General features: G+C 36.8%; 1 protein-coding gene and 1 non-coding gene across 2 annotated transcripts; both read right to left on the bottom strand.

The window, feature by feature from the left end:
- Positions 1–329: 329 nt before the first annotated feature.
- LOC120471246 (small ribosomal subunit protein RACK1) lies at positions 330–11,803 on the bottom strand. Its single transcript, XM_039661032.2, has 8 exons — positions 11,594–11,803; positions 10,767–10,938; positions 8,163–8,310; positions 5,203–5,298; positions 4,901–5,011; positions 2,905–3,045; positions 1,792–1,902; positions 330–469 (listed from the first exon to the last, which is right to left on the bottom strand). Exons 1-8 carry the CDS (start codon positions 11,700–11,702, stop codon positions 404–406), a joined length of 954 nt encoding a protein of 317 aa, XP_039516966.1. The 5' UTR covers positions 11,703–11,803; the 3' UTR covers positions 330–403.
- A 469-nt stretch (positions 11,804–12,272) lies between these two features.
- trnav-cac (transfer RNA valine (anticodon CAC)) lies at positions 12,273–12,345 on the bottom strand. The gene has a single exon. It is a non-coding gene; the product is annotated as a tRNA-Val (tRNA).
- Between the last annotated feature and the right edge of the window lie 10,148 nt (positions 12,346–22,493).

Here is a 22,493-nt window from a genome sequence, read left to right as displayed (position 1 = left end):
AGATCTTTAACTCAGAAAAATCAGCAACAATTTATGCAAGAAACAATCAGACAGAAAGTATCTGAATTTGTCAATGCTTTGCTCATTCAAACATAAACAAGATGCATCCTATAGTTGCTGAAGTATTAACAGAATCCAGCCTTTCCTTTTTACCCAATTAAACTGTTCAACAAAAAGTCCCTCATAAAACAGCCTCATCAAGTAGATCAATATGGCATGAAATCATGAGTAATATAATGTTGTTTATTATAACAAAGAGAACAGCTGAATTGCACTCATTTAGTACAACAAACTGCCGGTATTAGCACAAAAGAAAAACAAGAACAGGGTCCCTTTCATCATTTCATCATTTATTTGTTATCAAAGTTTTCCACGTTGTATTCTGCTCTTGGAATTGACATCTTTATCGGGTTCCGACGGTCACCTGCCAAACTCTGATCAGGTTGTCTGTGTATCCAGCAAAGAGAGTCTGAGGAAAAAAAAAAATGTAATTAATGAAACCTTTTTGTTTGTCCACGGGTTTATATTTAGGTTTATCCACTGCACTCATACTCAATGCCACAAATCACCCAGAGATCCACCATCCGAACCGATGCTGATTATCTGCAAAGTAACCTCATCACACACAACAAAGGGATTTTCACACATAGTGCGAATAAACCGCGCGAATGTACGTGGGGATGACACTCTTGAATTGAAACAATGGATCCCGATGGAGCCGTTCACACCGGGCGTCATCAGTCGCAGCGAGACAAAGCAAGATGTTTTCCCTTCTCAGGCAGCGCTGAAACTAACGGTCCAATTATATCCGAGTTTACAAAAATGAGAGAGGTGGCGCTGTTTTGAAAACCACTGTGAACACCGAAGAAAAGTATTCAGAACAGAGAAGAAAATGGATTTTAAGTGTTATCATTGGTGTCTGAGAACAGATTTATTCTTACATGTTCCTTATAGACCATTTGACAAGTTGTAAACAACACTGGTCCAGAAACACTTCCTGTTTCAGTTTGTAAATGTTTTCTTTATTTCACATGTAAAGAAAACATCTTAAAGATGTTTGTTTAACTTTTTGATTCAGTTTTAAATGTTCTGTTGGTTGTATTTTATCCCAGCTTTTATGTGTGTACAGGAAGTGCTTCTGGACCAGTGTTGTTTACATCTTGTGAAATGGTCTATACCGATATTTTTTCTATTTATTTTCCACTAAATTATGCGATATGTAGAGCTTGAAACTGCATACGGAGCGCCGTTTTCTTCCCTGTGTGTCATGCGCTCTCTGACTCATTCGCTCTAGAGCTGTCAGTCATATTATGTGATCAATCATAACTCCTGCCTTTAATTCCGAAGGGCGACGTTGTGTTAATTCCCTCGTTCCACACACAAACAACTGAGATCAACGTTTCTATAGATGAAACATGAATCCAAATAAACATTATGTACGTGTTTTTCATGCAGCTCAAGGTATTTTTATAACAATTAAGAATGAGAAATGCTAAGATGATGTAGCGTTCAGTTTGCTATAAAACATGTCTGCTCATTATTTAAATCAAATGAATCACATCGCAGTCTGAAGTTATTACACGCACGCAATGGTGGTTTCTGTGTTTTACCAAACTTGATTTGTCTTTATTTTCTGTTGTTTGTTGTGCAATGTACAAAGAAATTCTACGAGACAAACACATGAGGAAATATGTATTCTCGGTCAGCGCCACCTATCGCGCAGGTGTGAATTAGCTGAAGGCTATCAATCGCTTCACGTCCTGTGTGAAAGGGCCTGTGGGAAACTCTTACCTGTCCATCAGCAGACCAGGCCAAAGATGTGCACTGGGGCGGCTCAGCCTTGCTGTTAGTGGTGATGACTTCCTGTCTGAGTTCATCCACAATGATCTTTCCCTCCAAATCCTGTAGAGAGAGAGAGCCAAAGATTTGAAAGCCAAAGATTAATCTTCACATTCATTCAAGTAGATACAAAATGCTTATTGCAAATAAAAATGTATTTTAAAATCAGTGTTTCCGCACAGTTTTATGCTAAATGCCTATTAGTGTCTGATATTTAATATTTTTATATAAGGTTTATATATATGTTATATGACTAACTTTAAGAGGTGGAAAATTAAAGGGTTAGTTCACCCAAAAATGAAAATTCTGTCAGTATTTATGTATTTTTTCCTACTATGGTAGTCAATGGGGAATGAGATCTGTTTGATTAAAAAATTCTTCCAAATATCTTCCTTTGTGTTCAGCAGAACAAATAAACACAGAGGTTTGGAACAACATGAGGGCGAGTAAATACTGACAGAATTTTCATTTTTGGGTGAACTAACCCTTTAATCATTTAACAAGAGTACATTTTATTAAAATTGACAGTGTGAACAAATCAACCAAAATTAATTGAACTTGACAAACTGTCTTTTTTTAATTGTAACATATTGCAATGCCTTCCAGAGTTGATTTTCAGTGGACACACAAATTAATCGATAAATAAAAGTCAATATATGAAATGGACGATTTTAACTGATTTGCCGTTACCTGATACAATTATTTACTGCAGGGGGACTTTATTAAGTGCTGACACAAATGAAATGGACAATTCAACTCATTCACTAAATTGAATTGAACTTACCAATACCATTTACTAATGCAATTCTTCATCAATTTTAAATTTAACATATTCCAATGATTTTCAATGTTGATGAATTGAAATCACCAATCCAAAGCACCAGTCGACCATTATGTGTTTTTCAACGAATGGGACCTCTAAAGCCAATATAAAAATGCCAAATACTGATTGACCGTTCAGCATCACAAAGTTCACAAACTACATGCATATCTGAAGCAGAGACTGCTGACCCAATCCAGCCAAAAACATGTTTTGATGTAAAAAGGACAGAAAGCTGATCGTACCCAGATCTTGATGCTCGGCCCAGTGGCAGCACACAGCCAGTATCTGTTGGGACTGAAGCAGAGAGCGTTGATCACGTCACCACCGTCCAGCGTGTAGAGATGCTTGCCTTCGTTTAGATCCCAAAGCATGGCCTGTCCATCCTGAAAACAGAGACACAGGGAACGTCAAACCCCCACATCATTTATAAACTCATCAGCATAATGAGGGCACAGGAAAATCAAAGCCCTGGAAAATCAAAGTGAAAATCAATCATTAGCCTCACAGGTTAAGCTTCAATGTTAGTTGGCAGTGTTATGTCTTTAAAAGACCATCCTCATACTTAAAATTGGACCCCAATCCAACATTTCTAAAGGCAGCTATATAGTTTCATAAATGGACCCAATTTATACTGTAAAGAAAAAACATCTAGGCTATATTATAAATGAGTAAAATATTATTTTGATATTTCATTTACGTTATGCTAGATTACATTTTTTATTTTAATCCATTTATTATTTATTTATTTTTATATGTAAAAAGTAGAGGCCTGCATTTCAGCCCGAGCCCGACGGGCCCCGACTTATTTACACTCCTCGGGCCGGGCTTCGGGCCATTTTTAACGTCATAGTTCACACGCAGGCCGGGCCTCAGGCCTGTTTTAGGCTTATCTTTTTTATAGCCTATTTTATATATTACTTAAAATAAAATATGAGAAGATGACTATTGAAAAGCAAACATAGAAAGACGTTTTATAACCTATCATACTGACATATATGACTGACAGTCTGCTCACGGCACGCACACGCGCACACAGGTTTCCCGGCAACGCGATCCGTGCGACCGGCTCGTTCTCTGTTAAGTGTCCCGCCAGCAGCAGAAGTAGTGAGCGTGACTTCAGCGCAGCTGAAAAAAGTACGACTGGATTAAAACTTTCCACGGTGGATGGTGCTTTTTCTGCACGATGCTCTGTAAGAGACTCTTTAGGAGGTTGTCTTGTTGTTTTTTGTTTGATTGGACTTTAGTTTCATGAGTCTGTTGGAAACTTTTGGAAATACGAATGGCCATGTTCTGTAGTGAAGACTTGATTTTTGAGGTAAGATAACCTGCATGTTTGTTTTTAATGTAGGGCCTAATTTATTTGATTTGTTTAGATTGCATTCTCTGTATTGTATTGTATTGTATTGTAAATTCGATTGTGCGAGCGCTGTTGCGAGCAGCAGAGCAGTTTGCCTCAGCTTTTCAAAAATGACAATAAACGTTTAACAAACGTTTAAACTAACGTTAACTGTCTGTGTGAATATGTTTAAGTTGTTTTATATCTATGGATTTTATTGTAGCCAAGTAAAGTGTTGATTTGAGAGGCTATAAATGGATCAAACATGTTTAACTCGCTGTCGGGTGCTTGGTCGTCATAAAAAAATAAATAAAAAGAAACATTTGTCTTAATTAACTTTATAAAGAAATGAAAATAATCTAAACGGTAACTACTTTGCCATTGAGGACAAAACATATCTGTTTAAATGACTGCTGCAACAGGGCAGGCTGTGTAAGGTGTTTTTTTTTTTTTTTTTTTTTAAATAACGGGCTCGGGTCGGACTCGGGCTGATCATTCTGATGAGCTGTCGGACACGGGCCGGGCTAGGGCCTGGACGTCCAGGGCCGGGCTAGGGCCTAGATTTGAAGCCCGTGCAGGGCTCTAGTAAACAGACCCCATAAAAAAAATATATATTTATATATATATATATATATATATATATATATATATATATATATAAATGGAAAATATTTGGTTTCTGTTATGCTAGATTATTATGTCCTTTTATTTATTTAAATGCATTTAAAAATGTATTTATTTGAATTTTTTTATTATACATGTATTTTTGTAAAAAAAAAAATTACACCACTGTTCACTATACTCCCTCTCTGTCCCTCAGTTTGAAAACCCCTTGCGTGTACATTTTGATGAAGTTCAACAGGCCCTACATTCAGATTAGGACCACAAACAGTGAAACGGACCTTTCCTCCAGATGCACAGAGGGAACCATCGGGGGACACCGTGACGGTGTTCAGGAATCCTGTGTGACCGATGTGATTGGTCTTCAGCTTGCAGTTGGCCAGATTCCACACCTGAAACAAACAAAACACTATCAGTGAAAAGTCACTGCAAAGGGACATGGTGATGGTAAAAAAAGGCAAAAAAATATAAGATGAAATTATTATAGCCATATTTTTCTGTAAAGCTGCTTAAAAACAATTTGGATTGTGAAAAGCTCTATTTAAATTAAACAAACTTGAGCTGAACACTGCTTAGTTCTCACCTTCACCATCTTGTCCCAGCCGCAGGAGACGATAATGGGGTTACTGCTGTTCGGGGAGAACCGGACACAGGACACCCACTCGGTGTGACTCTCGTCCTGAGGAACAACACAGACATCTCAGTGTGGGTCGATCAGACATCAGCTCAGATAACAGATTTAACCCTGTCACGCCTGTCGCATACTGAATAAAAGTCTGGAAAAAAGACTTTTTTTTTTTAAATGGAGCCATTTATTATACCTTAAGAAAAAAATAAGAAAAAAGTTTTTGTTGAGTATCATATTTGATGAATCTTGTTTTTATGGCTCGTATAATTTTGTTCAGAGGCTCAAACTGAGCAAAAATATGCAGTTTAGAGCAGATACTGACTAAGTCTGATAGCTTGTAATGTAAAACATTGAGAGTCTTATTAGAGTATAATAGACTTACATAGATTGCGTATAAATTACACTGATTGATCAGCGCATTACCGGAACCGGATGGTTTTCAAGTGATTGGCCATGATCGGCGACTGGCCAGTCAGTCTGACATATGCCGATTTTATGGCGGTCAAAATGCACTCGGCCAACGCATGATTGATTTAACATCGCGCAACATCAGCATCACCTGTGCACACGGAACGCACACGTAGGAAATCTTGTGAATTACGGCTGTTTTACACCGCAAGCGCGAGTGGCGGCCATTTTATTTGGCATGCATGTTAAAGGGTTAGTTCACCCAAAAATGAAAATTAAGTCATTAATTACTCACCCCCATGCTGTACCAACCCCGTAAGACCTTCGTTCGTCTTCGGAACACAAATGAAGATATTTTTGATTAAATTTGAGAGCTGTATAACTACCACATTGGCCCCTGAGGGACTGCCTCTTGACGGCCCAGAAAGTCAATGAAGAAAATGTTTAAATATTCCAAGTGACTACCGTGGCTCAACTATATGTTTATCAAGCGACGAGAATACTTTTTGTGCGAAAAAACAAACAAAAAATAATGAGTTTATTCGACTATTTCTTTTCTTCCTTGTAGGCCAGAAACGAGACTTCCTTAGATTTCCAAGGAAGAAAAGGAATAGTCGAATAAACTCGTTATTTTAGTTTGTTTTTTCGCACAAAAAGTATTCTCGTCGCTTGATAAACATATAGTTGAGCCACGGTAGTCACTTGGAATATTTAAACATTTTCTTCATTGACTTTCTGGGCCGTCAAGAGGCAGTCCCTTAGGAGCCTATGTGGTAGTTATACAGCTCTCAAATTTAATCAAAAATATCTTCATTTGTGTTCCGAAGACGAACGAAGGTCTTACGGGGTTGGTACAGCATGGGGGTGAGTAATTAATGACTTAATTTTCATTTTTGGGTGAACTAACCCTTTAAAGTCCCTGTAAAGGCAATGAAGTACTGAAATGTGCAGTTAAACAGTTTTTCACCATTGCTATTTTCTGGATTTTTTGGGCGGGGCTAAAACAGGGGTCGATGAGGCCACCGCAAGTTTTTATAAATCTATAAATGTATAAGGTGTTTTATGAATAACAAAAATATAAAAAATAAATATTTGTGTTATTGAAGATAAAAAAGTGATTAGAAAAAAATAAAATCTGTACCGGCACGTCAAACTCAATGAAAATCGGTCAAGAAAATTGTAATCGGTGCATCTCTAGTAAAAATATCAGTTATTACTCGGTCTACATCTGGCAGTAAGTCTTAATAAGATATTAAATGTTTAGTATTATGATCAAAGCTTTGTAGTTTTAAATCATATAATCCAATATATTACAATGATGATTGAGAGAAGAAATAAACAAAAGCCTGATGATGATCATATTTGACACCGTGTCCTAACTACACGCGACGCCGCGACACGTGATAAAAGGTATCTTTTCCAGTTTTTGTCCTAACCAGACGCGACGGCGACACGCAAAGTTTCTAATTTAGAAACGGTTCCTATTTCTGCAACGTCGCGGCTGACAGAATGATGAAATTACACTGGTTATGAGTACACATTATTTATTTCTAGTTAAAAATAGGTCACTGTGCCAAAAGCGATAACGGATAATTTACCTCAGATTTTGAAAGCATGTAATATAGCGTTCAAAATGAATTCTATGCAAACATACAACTGTACTTTGTAACAAAATTAGTCAATGAGTATATTTTTTTAATGTTTAGATTTTTAATAATGTTATTTCTTGATTTGATTATGTCCTTACCCATTTCCAATGCGAGTGCGGGCCAACAGTGTGCTTTCACAGAGAGACTCCGCCCACACGCTGTTCTGAATGTGTGGCGTCTCACAGTCGCGTCGCGTCTAGTGTGGACAGCTGTAGCTGGAATTTTATCGTGTCGCGTGTAGTTAGGACACTCAATTATTTTTAAAAATGGATATGAAGAGTTCAGATGCAAAAGCCTCTAAATGCCATTTGAAATTTTCTTCTTTAATGATGATTTTTGTCAAACTTGTATATTTAAGTTCAGTAATTTCACTTAAATAACAATTAATAGGTAATTATCATTGCCATTTAAGTGAAATTACTGAACTTAAATATACAAGTTTGATAAAAATGATCATTCTAGAAGAAAATTTCAAATGGCATTTAGAGGCTTTTGCATCTGAACTCTTCATATATGGATAATCAAGTAAACCTATATTGCGTGTTCATCTAGAAATATTACTATATAAAAGTTATGTTTATGTTCACAGCAAAAAGACAGGCGAACCATGAGCTGAAGGTGGACATTTTTACAGTTACATTAATTGTACAATTACACTTTTTTTTTAACTATCAACCAAACGACAGAAGGCATGCAGTAGATTGTGTGCAACAGGTTTGATCATGCATCATTCATAGCCCTTATAAAAATTGCATTTGAAATATGATGCGGAAGGCTTTATAGGGGCAAGTCACTGATCAGGCTGAGATTACACTGCTAACCCAGACCAACACTCTGACAAACCCACGTTTATCTCACCTGGATGGTGTACTTGCAGACGCCCAGGGTGTTCCACAGCTTGATGGTCTTGTCCCGAGAGCCGGACACGATCTGACGGTTATCAGCGGAGAACGCCACGCTCAGCACATCTTTGGTGTGGCCCACAAAACGACGGGTCGTGGTTCCACTAAAACAACATTTGAAGAGCAAAAGGTCACAAACAATAGCCTGGGTTTCCCCATGCTGCCGATTTTATTCACGCTGCTAGGCAGCCTGGACACCATGAACCAAATTTTCATCTGAGATAGGGAACCAATCACAGAACGGGGAGGGCAGCAAGACGATGACGACATATAAGCGACACACCGAAGCAGTTTGTTTATATCCATGGACCCATCTTGGCAGCGGACGCGAAGTTACCTTTTGATACAGCCTTTGTGTATACTTAAATCTTTTAAATCCCTGACCCATCGTCTTCTTCCTCATCTAATTTTCTGTCGCTCTATATTCGTCATCTGGTATCATTGAACCGATTGGCTATGAGCTAAGTACAGGCGCATTTGATAGACATTCGTAGCACCCAATAATACGGCTCTGGGCATTCATACATCTATGCCTCAAATACGAGCGTTAGTAGATGCAGACAGTCTCAAAAATATTGTTGAATATAAAGTGTCCTCAACAGAGCAAGCCAGAGGGGACAGTGGCAAGAAACCCAAATCCATCAGGAGACAGAATGGAGGAATTATGGGCAGTATTACGGGTCATAAGTCAGACTGGATCAGAAAATTCAAAATATTGAATCCAGTTCCATCTGGCTAAAGACAGATTTAGTTGAGGATCCATCAAAACGACATTTTTTTTTTTAACTTCAAAATAAAATGGACAGAGCTTGAAAGCTGAGACTTTTTGTTTCATATCAGAAGAAACAAGGCACAAACTCTTTGAAGGGGTGGAAAAACGCCATTTTCACTAGATGTAAAATAAGTCTCTGATGTCCCAGAGTGTGTGTGTGTGTGTGTGTGAAGTTTTAGCAGAAAATACCCCCAGATATTTTTATATAGCATGTTAAAGTTGTCACTTTTTGAGGGTCTGCAAAAATGCACCGTTTTGTGCCTGGCCCTTTAAATGTAAATGAGCTGCTGCAGAGGGCGGGGTTTCAAGAGCTCACGCGTGTTAGCAGCTGCGATTCCCTCACGAAAACACACTTAAATTACAGAAACTGTTCTCCCTTTAATGTTAAAACGGAGTCAGTCAAAGATGGAGAGACTCAAAAAGAAGTGACATGTAGAACGCAACAGGACGTCTCTAAATGGTTAGCTGATGGACTTATGTTGCTGATGTGGAGTTAACTATCTTCAATTAGCATATTCTGTCATGATAATCTATAAATCGCACGTATAGGAACTGTTGTGAGATGCACACAGAGTGACTTTCTATTGCATGTGAAAAAATGGATGCTAAAGTTTGAGCTGACTCACAAATGTACTCTTATACAACCACCCTTCCTCTTCTCAACATGGAGGGGGGCGGGGTTTATGTACATTTTGGGGTTTGCCGATGTCACTAACCCTGGAGGAATGTTGTGTAGTCCCTACCAGCCGTTTGTTGTAGTCCTTTTCTTTAAAAGCAAATATCTTCCTTTGCTTGAGCGTTGTAACTTTGATAATGTTGTTTATGCTCAAACAGCAACATTACACACTAACTAAAGCTAAAAAAGTGAAATTATACTTTACCACCCCTTTGAGATTATTTGATGGGAAAAAACGCAGACTTGGCAACCCTAACTTGAACTATCAGTGATTCACAGGGTCCAAAAGAGACACTATATAAATGTGACGAATACAAAATAAACAGGACCAACAATCAAACATAAGTCAATTTTGATAACTCCAGTCTGTGTGTGTGTAAAAGTAAGTATGATATCACTGTTATTAAGGTCCTTGCATAATAAATGAAAAATCACATTTGACCACCATGGTCCCACTTTATATTAAGTGGCTTTAAGTACTATGTACTTACATTGAAATTAATAATTTGATACAATGGACTTATTGTGTACATACATGTTTTTACATTGTACTTACATTTTAAAATTCCAGCATGTAATTGCAGCTGTAATTAATTTATGTAATTACATTTATAATTACACAGTTGACCCTCCCCTCACACCTTAACCTACCCTTAAACCTACCCATACCACCACACCTGTCCCTAACCTTACCCGTATCACACCTCAATAGCAGCAATAGTGTTTTACAATACAACAGGAACACAATAATACATTGTACTTATTGTTCAATGTAAGTACATAGTACTTAAAGCCACTTAATATAAAGTGGGACCCACACCGCCTTTGAAACTTTCGTTCGCCATAAAATAATTCCGAGCGGGTTCGATTTCCTGCGTTTTCCGTATCCGTGCCAAGCATTTTGAAAGTGTTTTGACAACTCAGAGCCAACGAAGGACCTTTAATGCATTATTGTACAGTTATCCTGCCCAAAATTCAACACATGAGAGATTTTATTCACACACAGCGACACGTTTTTATGCCCACTTTTGATTGACAGGATATAATCTGCCCTGATCATCAGCTGTTTTTAGCTTTTATCAGCCGATAAATCTCGACACCCTCGTACTCACGTGGTGAGGTCCCACAGACGCAGCGTCCCGTCCCAAGAGCCGGACAGCGCAAACTGACCATCTGATGAGATGACCACATCGCTCACGAAGTGTGAGTGTCCGCGCAGGGCTCGCTGAGGAATACCGTAGTTGGTCTCATCACGGGTGAGTTTCCACATGATGACGGTCTTATCTAGAGGAACAAACATCAAGATATTAGAACGACTAGAAGTCAAACAGTATTTCAGTTCAACAAAAATCAAAACGCATCATTAACCGCATTTTCATTAACAATAAACCCAACTAGAACTAATGGCAGATATCATGCATTTGAATGCAATTATTAAATAGGTTAATGCCATATGAACACTTATTCACATTTAGGGCAGAACTGTCATTTAATGTTGGCTAAACTTTTTTTTTACACATCATATAATAACAGTAAAATATGCATAACTACAAGCAACTAACAGTAAACACATTTGATAAAAACAACTTTTGTGTACAATGACAATACCATGCTATTATCCATCACTGTACCAGCACAGTAAAGTTACTTTTCTGTAAGAAAGGTAGAACTTTGCAACTTTTCCTTTTCCTGAAAAGTACTATGGTACTACCACCAGAGTCATGGTTTCGTTGTAATACCATGTTTTGAACACACACCATGGTAAATGAACATTGTAATCATTCAGCAGCACTATATATATATGTATATAACGTTATATGTATATGTATACGCCCATGGTATTATCATCGGGTTGTATAGTACCACTTGTACACTTGTTATTCGCGCTAACTGCCGTCAGACAGCTGTGGTTGAGCGGTAAACTGTGTGTATCTGTCACCTCGGGACGCGGACAGAATCATGTCTGGAAACTGCGGGGTCGTGGCGATCTGGGTCACCCAGCCGTTGTGGCCCTTCAGGGTCCCTCTCACGGTCATCTGCTCGGTCATCTCGGCGCTCGGTACCGGTCGATGGCTGTAGATTGAGTTGGACGGACTGAAACGCCGCTTCACTCAAGTTAACAGCACAGGAAAAGGACAGGCTCCACGCCGGAAGTACATATTCATGCCTGAGCAGAGACGACGCAGTGCCTTGTAGGAGTTGTAGTGCGAATGCAGCACATTGAAGTTGTTTTTATTCTTATTTTATTATTTAAGTAAAATAATAAAAATAAAAGATTCATTTTACAACATTATTCGCAACCATACCATAAACATCAAATTTGGAATCGCCGTTTTTTTTTATAAATAATAGCAATAATTTGATAACAAATTTATATTATAATACAATTAAACAAAACATTATAATAAATAACAATAATAATATACAAACAAATTTCTATATGTACAAAGACTGTATATAATATATTGTATAGTTGACTGGGGTCATAATCATCAAAAACAATGTACATCCTCTTCTACTACTAAAATACATTCAGAACTGGTGATTTCGCTTTTTTGTCAACTCCTATTTCCGAGTTGTCCGTTTTCTGAGAAGCACGGGCAGAAAAAAATAACATTTGTTTCCGCCCGGTTTCGAACCGGGGACCTTTCGCGTGTGAGGCGAACGTGATAACCACTACACTACGGAAACCTGCGTGGACACAAAAAACTGACTGCAAATTTTTTACTTTTCGCATTTGCTATGATACGTCTCCATCTAGTGGTGGCTGATAGAAAGTACATGTACTTGAACAAGCGAAGAATGCGGAAGTTCAAACAAAATCCACAAGATGTCGCTCAAAATCAACATTGTCTCCAAAAAGTATTTAGACGATCCAGTCACATTAAAAATGTCATTGTACAAAACATAAATCGATGAACATGTTTGAAAGAGAACACATTTAAAACGAAACATTTAAAAAAGCAGATTGTTGGGTTTGAAAGGATGAAATAATAGGTATATGTCGAAACCGAAGAAGAGTATGCCATGGTATAGTAGCACACCATCAGATAAAGGCCCCTCTTGCAGCTTTTTATATCCAGTCAGCCCTAATATAATTCGGCAGGCCTATAAATGTTTCAGGGGAGATGCTTTTGTCTTTGCCCATGAAACAAAGCAGTCAGCAGAGGGGAGAGCCAGGCCAGCACATCTGCGCTCAGATGGAGAGTTTGGGTCTCTTGGCCCCCCTGAATCCAAACCACATCCCTTTCATGAGCTGGGCTGGCTCCCGACTCCAGCTCCCCGCTCAGGGTGGCTCCTGCCTCGAGAACTAATATACTGCAGCCGCAGGCCTTCTCGAACGCTCACAGATCTTCTCCTCCTCTTCCTGGCTTTCTATTTTGATACCAGAAAAACTCAGACTGGTTTTACCTCAAACTCTCTGACTACTAGGCCATCTGCTAGGCCAATAAATTCAAATTTAAAATGTTTTTGAAAACTATAAAATAATATCTCAATGATACTTATATAACAACTCAATACTAGCAACAAAATTCATATGGGTGTTATTTCTGTGACGTGCATTTCAACATAAAATTAAATTAGAAAGGAAACGGAAGTTGAGCTCGTCTTTTCTTCCCTTTTGTGATGTCAGTGAAGCACGACTCTTCACACTGATATGAGTTTCATAAGCTCATGTACACAAAGGTACAAAAAAGTATTTTTTATTATTATTTTTTTATTATTTATGCAGTAATAACAAAAACAAATCAAGACAGAAATATACATTACAACAATACATTCCACAAACATAAATAGGGCTAACATTAAACAAGCTTAAATGATTGACACCATTTCAGAGTTAATATCTTTCTAAAAAATATAGGAGTTTTCTTTGAAAATTTACACTTCTGAATATAAAATTTGGCAAGAAAAAGTAGCAAATTAAGGACAAATTTAAAATGAGAGGGGTCTAATTTCATAGAGAGTCACCAAAAAACATATTTTTTGGCTTATACAGAAATCTAAAGAAAGATACCTTTTAATAAAATTTGGAGAGTTAACCCAAAAGATTTTGCAATACACACATTCCCATAACAAATGAATAATCGTCTCATCAAACTGATGCCAAAAGGAGCACAAGGGGGAAATACTATTATTGAATTTAGCAAATTTATAATTAAGTGGGAAGCAATTGTGAATAATTTTAATTGACACTTCAAACACTTTATTAGATAAGAAATATTTTTGCCGAAGGAGCCAGAAAGCCTCCCACCCTATATCATCAAATTTGATACACGAAGGTTCCAAAAGGGGTTCTTTTTCTGCAGTGATGTCATAAGAAGCATTTTTGGTTCCGAAAGAACCTTTCAGTGAATAGTTCTTGAAAGAACTGTTTTTTCTAAGTTTGAAGAACTTTTTAAAAATCTAAATAACTTTATTCAATATTTTTCACAGTGTTTTCTGGCTACATGTTGTTCAAAACTGTGACCGACGTGCTTTTTGGGCGGTCGTTTTAACGGTCCATAAAACTTGTACATCGGCAGCCCATTCGTTTTGTTTTGCTTAATTGGCAGCGCTGGGTTACTTCCAAGTAACCTTATATAGCTTACTTTCAAGTATAGAAATTTGACCAAAACTATTTTATTATTATTATTATTATTTTATTTCAGGCAATGGCACAGAAAGTACAAGGCAGACAAAATATTGTTAAGTCATACACTGTAAAAAAAACACAGAACATATATTTAACGGACAATCGAATTCTGCCTGAAAGGGATTGGGAAGAAGACAATTTATTTAATCCCACCCCAGTTAAGTTCCCCATAAGTGATTAATACATTGAGCTTCATTATTACTTTGGTCATGGATTGTTTACATATTTTATCATGCAGCGTTACCACAGTAACAAGTATTTATTATGACAACAGTACCAACAATTTAAGAAGAATAAAAAATGCCAACAATGGTAATGGACAATATGCCAATGATGGACAATATGCCATAATATTATACACAGGAATAAATTACATAGGCCTACATACTCACGTTTTACATTATGATAATATTTCACAATATTAGTGTTTTTTTTTTGTCAAATAAATGCAAGCTTGATAAGCAGAATAGACTTCTTCCAAAAAAAAATAAAAAAATAGTAACGTTTATGGTTTTTGACCTTTTGACCGGTACTGTATATGATTTTATACAAAATAAATAGTGTTAATAAGATTGACACTGTATCATAGTATTATTGAAGCAAAACAGAGTCCCAATAACAGTGCAATTTGTAGAGTTTTTGTCTTCGAGAAAATGTTTTATGAGTTGCAAACCTCTTTTTCTTTCCTTTCTCTCTCACAAACACAACACACCAGTTACACCTTTTTCTTCATTGCAGGTGCACAAATCCTATTCTACAAATTACCAAACTCATAGGGTCATATTTTTGTTGATTAACAGTAACATTTTGGCCAATTATGCAAATTTCTTAGTGTATAATTTTGTGAATCATCTAAACTGTTTGGCTATTCTCATGTGGTCACACTTCACTTTTCATTCACAGTCACATTTGCTCAGTGCAGCAGACTAATGGATCGTTGAAATTGGTATAGAAGCATACAATTTGGCACAGATGCTCACTAAGGGTCACTTTTTGTGAAAAAGGCATTGGCCACCCAAAAATTTAACATGGCGGCCATTTTTTTAAGATGGCCGCTTTTTCTGTCAAATGCTGATTATGTTAACCGTTCAAACAGTGATGTAGGCATAACATTTTGTGAAAATACTCTCTTCTCTCTCTCGAATAAAAAATGTTTTTTTTGAAAAACGGAGCTTGTATACAAGCTTGATAAAAAATTATCATTCTAGAAGAAAATTTCAAATGGCACTTAGAGGCTTTTGCATCTGAACTGTGACGTCACACTTGTGATACATGAAGTGCATTATAGGCGTAGCCACCATTTGTAAGGTATCGATGCTGGAATTGGAGATTTTTTTATTATTCTTTTTTTCAAACTAAACCATCCTTAACATAGCAAACCTATCTTTTCTGTTACTAACTTTACAGGGTTTATTCACATTCCTACCGAAGGTAAGGTGAAATGTCCGCGGGCTTTAAGAGATGTATAGTTTTTAAATTGTTCACTGGTAAAGTTATATGCGCTTATACCAGAAAGCAATGCGGGATCAGCACTCCAACTTACTGCAGTGAGCTGAACTCATATATGGATCTATAGATATCATTAAGATTTCCAACTTTTGACGAGACAATGTCCACTCGCTATAACCTCCTCACCAACAAGAAATCGATACAACCCCTACACCTTTTTCTGTAAATCTGGCAGCGCAACCCCAAACACAAGACGTTTTCATCATCGTTTCAACTTTGATCAACAAATGTCATGGGAGTATTATAACTATTATTATGTATAATTTAGACAGACACTAAAAATTTTCAATTTTCACACTGATTATGGATTGGAGCTTTTAATTTTGAATTGTCGCAAAAATCTTTTTCGCCTATAGGACAACCAAAGGGCTAGAGCGGTCGTGTTCTAATCAATTTTACTCAAAATAAACTGACACCAGAGACCAATGTCTCATGTGCTGAGAACGCTACCTAAACACAAAATCATCCACGTTTAATCACCCCGGGCGATTCATGATCAGAGTCAGAGAGTGGCAGCCTCTTGAACCACCACCACGTTCAGCTGGAAAACTATACCGCAGTCCCTAATTGGCCAAAATGCTCTGTTCGACTTTTCTGAGATCATCTACTCTTCCATGTGGATGACCTGTGACCTACTTTCTGTAAGATCTAAATTTTTGACATTGAATTTTTGACACTGAATTTTAGAAAATTGAATTAGAAGTTTCTTCATCTTGAAAACTTGAATCTGTATTTTTTTAACTGAATATTTGCAGTATTTGAATTCAGAACAAAAAAACTTGCTGTTTGAAAATACATGTCTATAAAATTCAGCCATACTGTAAAAACCTTTTAGTTTGATAAATTTCAAATGTTCAATATTCGTTACAAAAAATTCAAATTCAGAACTATTTAAACTACCACCTAAAATTCAACTTTGTTAGAATACACTTGCAAATAATTCAAATGTACAAATTCAAATTCAGATCATTTTGTCATATTACTGTAATAGCTCCATACAGTTTGTACTAATTGTTTTGCAACTGCATTAACTGTTGTGCAAATGTAAATAATGATGTGAGAAATGCACCAAAGCGACTGAGAAAAACTGGAGTTTGCTATTCCAAAGTCTCCCTCCCTCCCTCCGAACTCATAACTCATCTCCACTGTGTCAGTGTAACAAGCGGAGACAGTGAGTGTGAGTCAAATATGCTCTCTGAAAACATTACGCTTCTGAAACAGCAGGTACAATAGAGTTAACAAGGCGAGAGGAAACCAGAGTCAGACTATCAAACAGACAGACAGACAGATAGACGCACTTAGATAGATAGATAGATAGATAGATAGATAGATAGATAGATAGATAGATAGATAGATAGATAGATAGATAGATAGATAGATAGATAGATAGATAGATAGATAGATAGATAGATAACGTCTGTGAAGTAAAGCAAGACTTCTGACCAATCAATCAACTTCGCTAAATTAAAAAAAGATTTCCTGAGTTCATCCGCTGAGGAAACCGAGGAAACACTGAAGCGCTCCGAGGGCTTCGGCCCATTGTGACATCATCAGTCGGGGACACTGTCGCCATGGGGACGACTGGCTGAAGATCGCCACAGGAAACTCCCTCACAATGGCCTTTGTAATCTTATCAACTCACACCAAATACACACAGACCTTGAGTCACAAGCTTTTTAAAGTTTGATCCCGAGTCTTCAGGCGGGGAAGTGGTGGAAGAGAAGATCCCAGTGGGGTTAACTATTAGTTTGGATCTGTCCCGGGCCCAACAGCACATTTCCTGCTTCAACTCAGGATAGAAAATATTCAACACCCTCTATTGTTTCAGAACATAATAATAACAAATCAGCCAGAGGCCCGCTTGTTGGAGAACACAGCCGTTCACACAGGAGTGTGTCGCTCTGAAAGATTATCAGTGTCACAGACAGTGGGAATATAGTACATCACACCTACAGTATAGATCTTCTCAAGAAATTAGATGTCTTAATATTTCCTTCAAAAGAGCAGAAGTAGACAACCGATTTCACAAGCTCTTCTGTGTCATCTAAAATTGAGAAACACGGTCAAAAGAAGAAGAAAAAACAGTTTATTTGCAGGACCATTAAGAAATTGTTAATTATTTTTATTTTCAGGAGAATTTAACACATTTACCTCCCAAATTCACATTAGCATAAAATTATTTCATGCTACTTTATTACTTATTATGTATCATTTAATTCGTAAAGTATTCTAGCGCCTTATTTTTTTGCCTATTTAAATATTAAAATAAATATTTTTAAATAAATATTTTTGCTTAATTAAAAAATAAATATAACATTGGAGTAATACAGTATATATATATATATATATATATTTGTGTGTGTGTGTGTGTTTCTAGGCAGGAGTAAGAAATACACACACACATATATATATATATATATATATATATATATAACTCTGGGCTCAAATACACATATTTTAATTGTAATATTTAAAATATTAGAAATGGTAGACCTAATTTTAGAAATCTTAATGGCCCTAAAAAAAGAAAAGTCCCCACTTTTGATGACAAATGACCTGGACATGTTTTCATAAGATTCAATCCGCTTCAACAATGATGTTTTAACAAGTTCACATTCCTTAACTTACATTGCAGCTCAACATTACATGTTGGCGTCCTCTTAAGGGCCAGAAAGTGTGTGTTAATGCGGCTCTAGATGAGAAAGCACTAAAGCAAGGGCCCTTTTAAGAGTGACTGTAAGTAAAGATGCTGAGTGAGGTCACAGGATCTCTCCATTATATTCAGAGCCTTTTACTTCAGTCGCATTCAGACGCCAGCTGTACTTGAACACACAAAGACATATAACACACAGGGAAGATGATGAGGCGCACGTTATCCATACATACAATCAGAGATGATGGAAGGAAGATGTTTTATTAATGCCTCTTATATATTTGTCAATATCTTATATGGTCCAGGTTCATATATAAACTCTGTTGTAATTTATATAAATAAAAAATTGATGACCTACATCTGGTAACCATCTTGTGTTGTTTGTTTTCTTGATTTGTTCACTTTTTATCTTCTGTCAGATCAACCAGTTAATGAATGTGATTCAGATGGCATAATATTTTGAGTTTTTATTAATTAAATCAGTCTCCCTTGTTGTATTAACTCAAACATTTTAATTTCAATGAACTCAGGTAACTTACAGTACTTGTTTAATTTAAACCAACAATAAAATAAAAATATCTCCTTATTCTTCATGAGCATATTCTCTCTTAATTCTACGCATAAATACATAAACTTACCAACTACCTTACTAACTATTAATAAGCAGCAATTATGAGTTTAATATAAATAAGTAAATAAACAAATAAACCTGGTAAAAATTTGTAAAAAAAAAATTAAAGGTTTTAAATCTTGTGCCTCTATAAAAAAAAAACACTAAATTGACTAAAATCAATTAAATCATTCCTAAAATTAGTAACAAATAATTTTACATAAAAAATAAAATATGCAGTAGCGGGAAATAAATTGAGAGAAAGACGCCGGTCTTAACAGGAACACAAGCCTTAACCTCTGAGCTGGTCACCACACATCACGTCACAAACAGAGAGAGAGAGAGAGAGAAACACATACGTAAGCTTCTTCTTTCAGCATCTCTACAAGGTCATGTCAGCCCTGACTCGCTTAGATTGGCTCCAAGTCAAGGACACGGACATTACAATTATGGTGCTTCCAGGCAGACAGACAGAGAGAGAGAGAGAGAGAGAGAGAGAGAGAGAGAGAGAGAGAGAGAGAGAGAGAGAGAGAGAGAGAGAGAGAGAGAGAGAGAGAGGTTAATGCACCCATTAACCAGAGACAAGCATCTGTTATACAGTGTTACTGTTGGATTTTAACCAGGGTCTGCTCTAAATCACCACGGTCCAAAGTGAAAAGGCCAAATTCTTTCTTTCTTTCTTTAGCCCATAACACACCCGCATGCACAAACAGGAAGTTGAGACATTAGTGCATGATCAATATGCATTTACAGGATATTAAACTCATGTGGACTTGCAATACACCTACTATCACTGCACTATAACCACTCTTCTGCACTATGACCCTCTTCAAACAAGAAGACATTACTACATTTCGGAAATGAGACACAGAAGTCTCTCTGTGATCTTCCGCTGTCTCGGAGTGTTTCAGGTTCCTCTATTAATGTGTCTTTATTCTGTTATTTGGTCCAGCAGGTTAAATGATGCATCTGATCACTTCTGCTCAACAACACACATGATTGGAGGAACCATTCATGTTGGAGCTCAAATGCTGAAAACAGAAATAACTGTGAATAATTTGAGCTCATGTGTTGGCTTACGTGGTGACACAATGATGGTGCACATGGCTCAAGACCTTTGTGCTACAGAATTCAAACCGCTTTTACTTGAACATCTCAGACTTTCTTTAGCTGGTCGGCACGTGGAGAAATGACTGACTTTTAAATGTGTGAGAATGGAAACACAATTGAGTGTTGCTCTTTCATTGATCAGCATAAGTAGGCTACTTAACTGAGTTATCAGTTTAGTTTCATTCAACTTAGTTTCTTCTGACATTCCGTAAAATGACAAATAAAAATTCAACTATTAATTACCCAGACAGCAAACTGACATTGAATCAACGTGGAAACGACGTCTCTCATGACATTGAAACAACGTTGATTTGCTCATCGAATTAACGTTGAACCAACGTCAGACGCGGAATTCTTCAAAGCTAAATGAAATCGAAAATTGGTTTGCTTTCATGACGTTGAAACAACGCGTTGATTTCAAGTTGATTTTACGTTAGTTTTGAAAGAATGACGCGTCTGACGTTGGTTCAACGTTAATTCGATGAGCAAAACAATGTCAGATCAACGTTGTTTCGATGTCATATTTCCACGTTGATTCAATGTCAGTTTGCTATCTGGGTATTCACTGTAAAAATGACAAAATATTATATTTCTGTGTATTTTAAAGAAATCTCATTTGTCAACTTTCTGATTTTTTCAATTTTCCAATTGCAAAACTAAAAAACTACATAGATTTAACATGAACAAACTAATAAACATGAGATGCATGTCAGTCATACACAAAAGAAAAAGGACAGATTGCTATAATCGTCCTAACAAACTGAATGTGTTTTAAATACACAATAGCCAGGTTTATATATTTATTGTCAATAAATATAATTTCTTTCAATCTCACACATTTAAACTAACTGAATATTGCATATTTTGTTTTTAACTTAAATAATGTTTTTTTTTTCCAAAATGAACAGATTAAAGGAGAACTTCGGTCAATTAACATTGAGCTCATTTTTTTGTACATTTGGAGTGCTGTGTCAGTACAGACAAAAACGACAATTGGTGTTGCCTACACCTAACCTCCTTCTTTTTAAAATTCGCACCCTGTTGACTTCAATGGGGCATTTTCTAAACCTGCTTTTAGCCTCTTAACATCCTTGATTTGTCATTACGAGATATTAATAAAAATGATTTTAATTCAGTCGGCTCACTTACCTCTATTAGCTTCCTGTTTTCGGTCGAAGCCCATGGTAGTCGATTGCCGATCTCACGCGCGCGATCATCAGTGAATATCCTCTCAAACCATTTCCGTATGTTCAACATCTGATTTGGATGCACTATCCATTTGAGCTGATATTCTCAGAACACCACACAGTAGTAGGTTTGAGATGATATTCACAAATGATCGCGTTCGTGAACTCGACAATCGATTATTGGTGGCTTCGACCGAAAACATGAAGCAAATGGGTATGTGAGCTGGCTGAATTAAAAAAAAAAAAAAAAAAAAAAAAAAAGAGCTGGCTGAATTAACATAATTTGTATTAATATCTTTCACATCTACTGCAGTCAGATTGACTGTGGTCACTCTTAATAACACCACTCACATGCACTCGTAATGACAAATCAAGGATGTTAAGAGGCTAAAACCAGGTTTAGAACATGCCCCGTTGTAGTCAACAGAGTGCGAATTTTAAAAAGAGGATAACACAGTGTTTTTGTAGTTTTTGTCCGTACTGACAGCACTCCACGTGTACAAAAAAATGAGCTCAATGTTAAAATTGACCAGAGTTCTCCTTTAACACTGATTTTGAAAACATGATTATTTAACTAAAATCAAATAGATGCAAACAGTCAAAAATAATAAACTATGCCATATCTCTCACTGTCTGCCCGATCAATAATATCAATAGCGGATGTCTATCAGACTGAGGGAAAGCATCAGGATCTAATCAATTAAATGTTTGGAAAAGCCTCTTCTGTCTTCTGACTAACAAACACTGCCTGAAACAATCTTCAGCCGGCCCTGTTTTAGGAGCCAGTGTCCTGATTTGTGCCTACAAAGAATGTACAAATAAATAACCAGTGAATGGAAAAATGCCCCAGTGTGACGTGGGTCTGTGGAGCAGAGCATGTTGGGATTTCACCAACACAGGGCAGATGTGGGACAGATCCAGATCAGTTTGACATGCAAATTGTGGGAAAGCAGAAGGGTTAGCATAACATTGCTTAAAACATTCTCTGAGCTTCATTTAACAGCCCTTATCTGTCAAATCTGATTACGTAATGCATGTTACTTTTAATACTCATAACAACAAAAAGTCATGATTGCGTTGTGTTTTTACCCCAAACACTGCTCATTTCAGATGAGATTGAAAACTCCTGATCTT

This window comes from Pimephales promelas, chromosome 19 (assembly GCF_988280905.1).
Source record: "Pimephales promelas chromosome 19, fPimPro1.hap1.1, whole genome shotgun sequence".
Lineage (NCBI taxonomy): Eukaryota > Metazoa > Chordata > Actinopteri > Cypriniformes > Leuciscidae > Pimephales > Pimephales promelas.
Note: the sequence above shows the minus strand (reverse complement) of the source record. Positions and strands in the feature narration are given on the sequence as shown.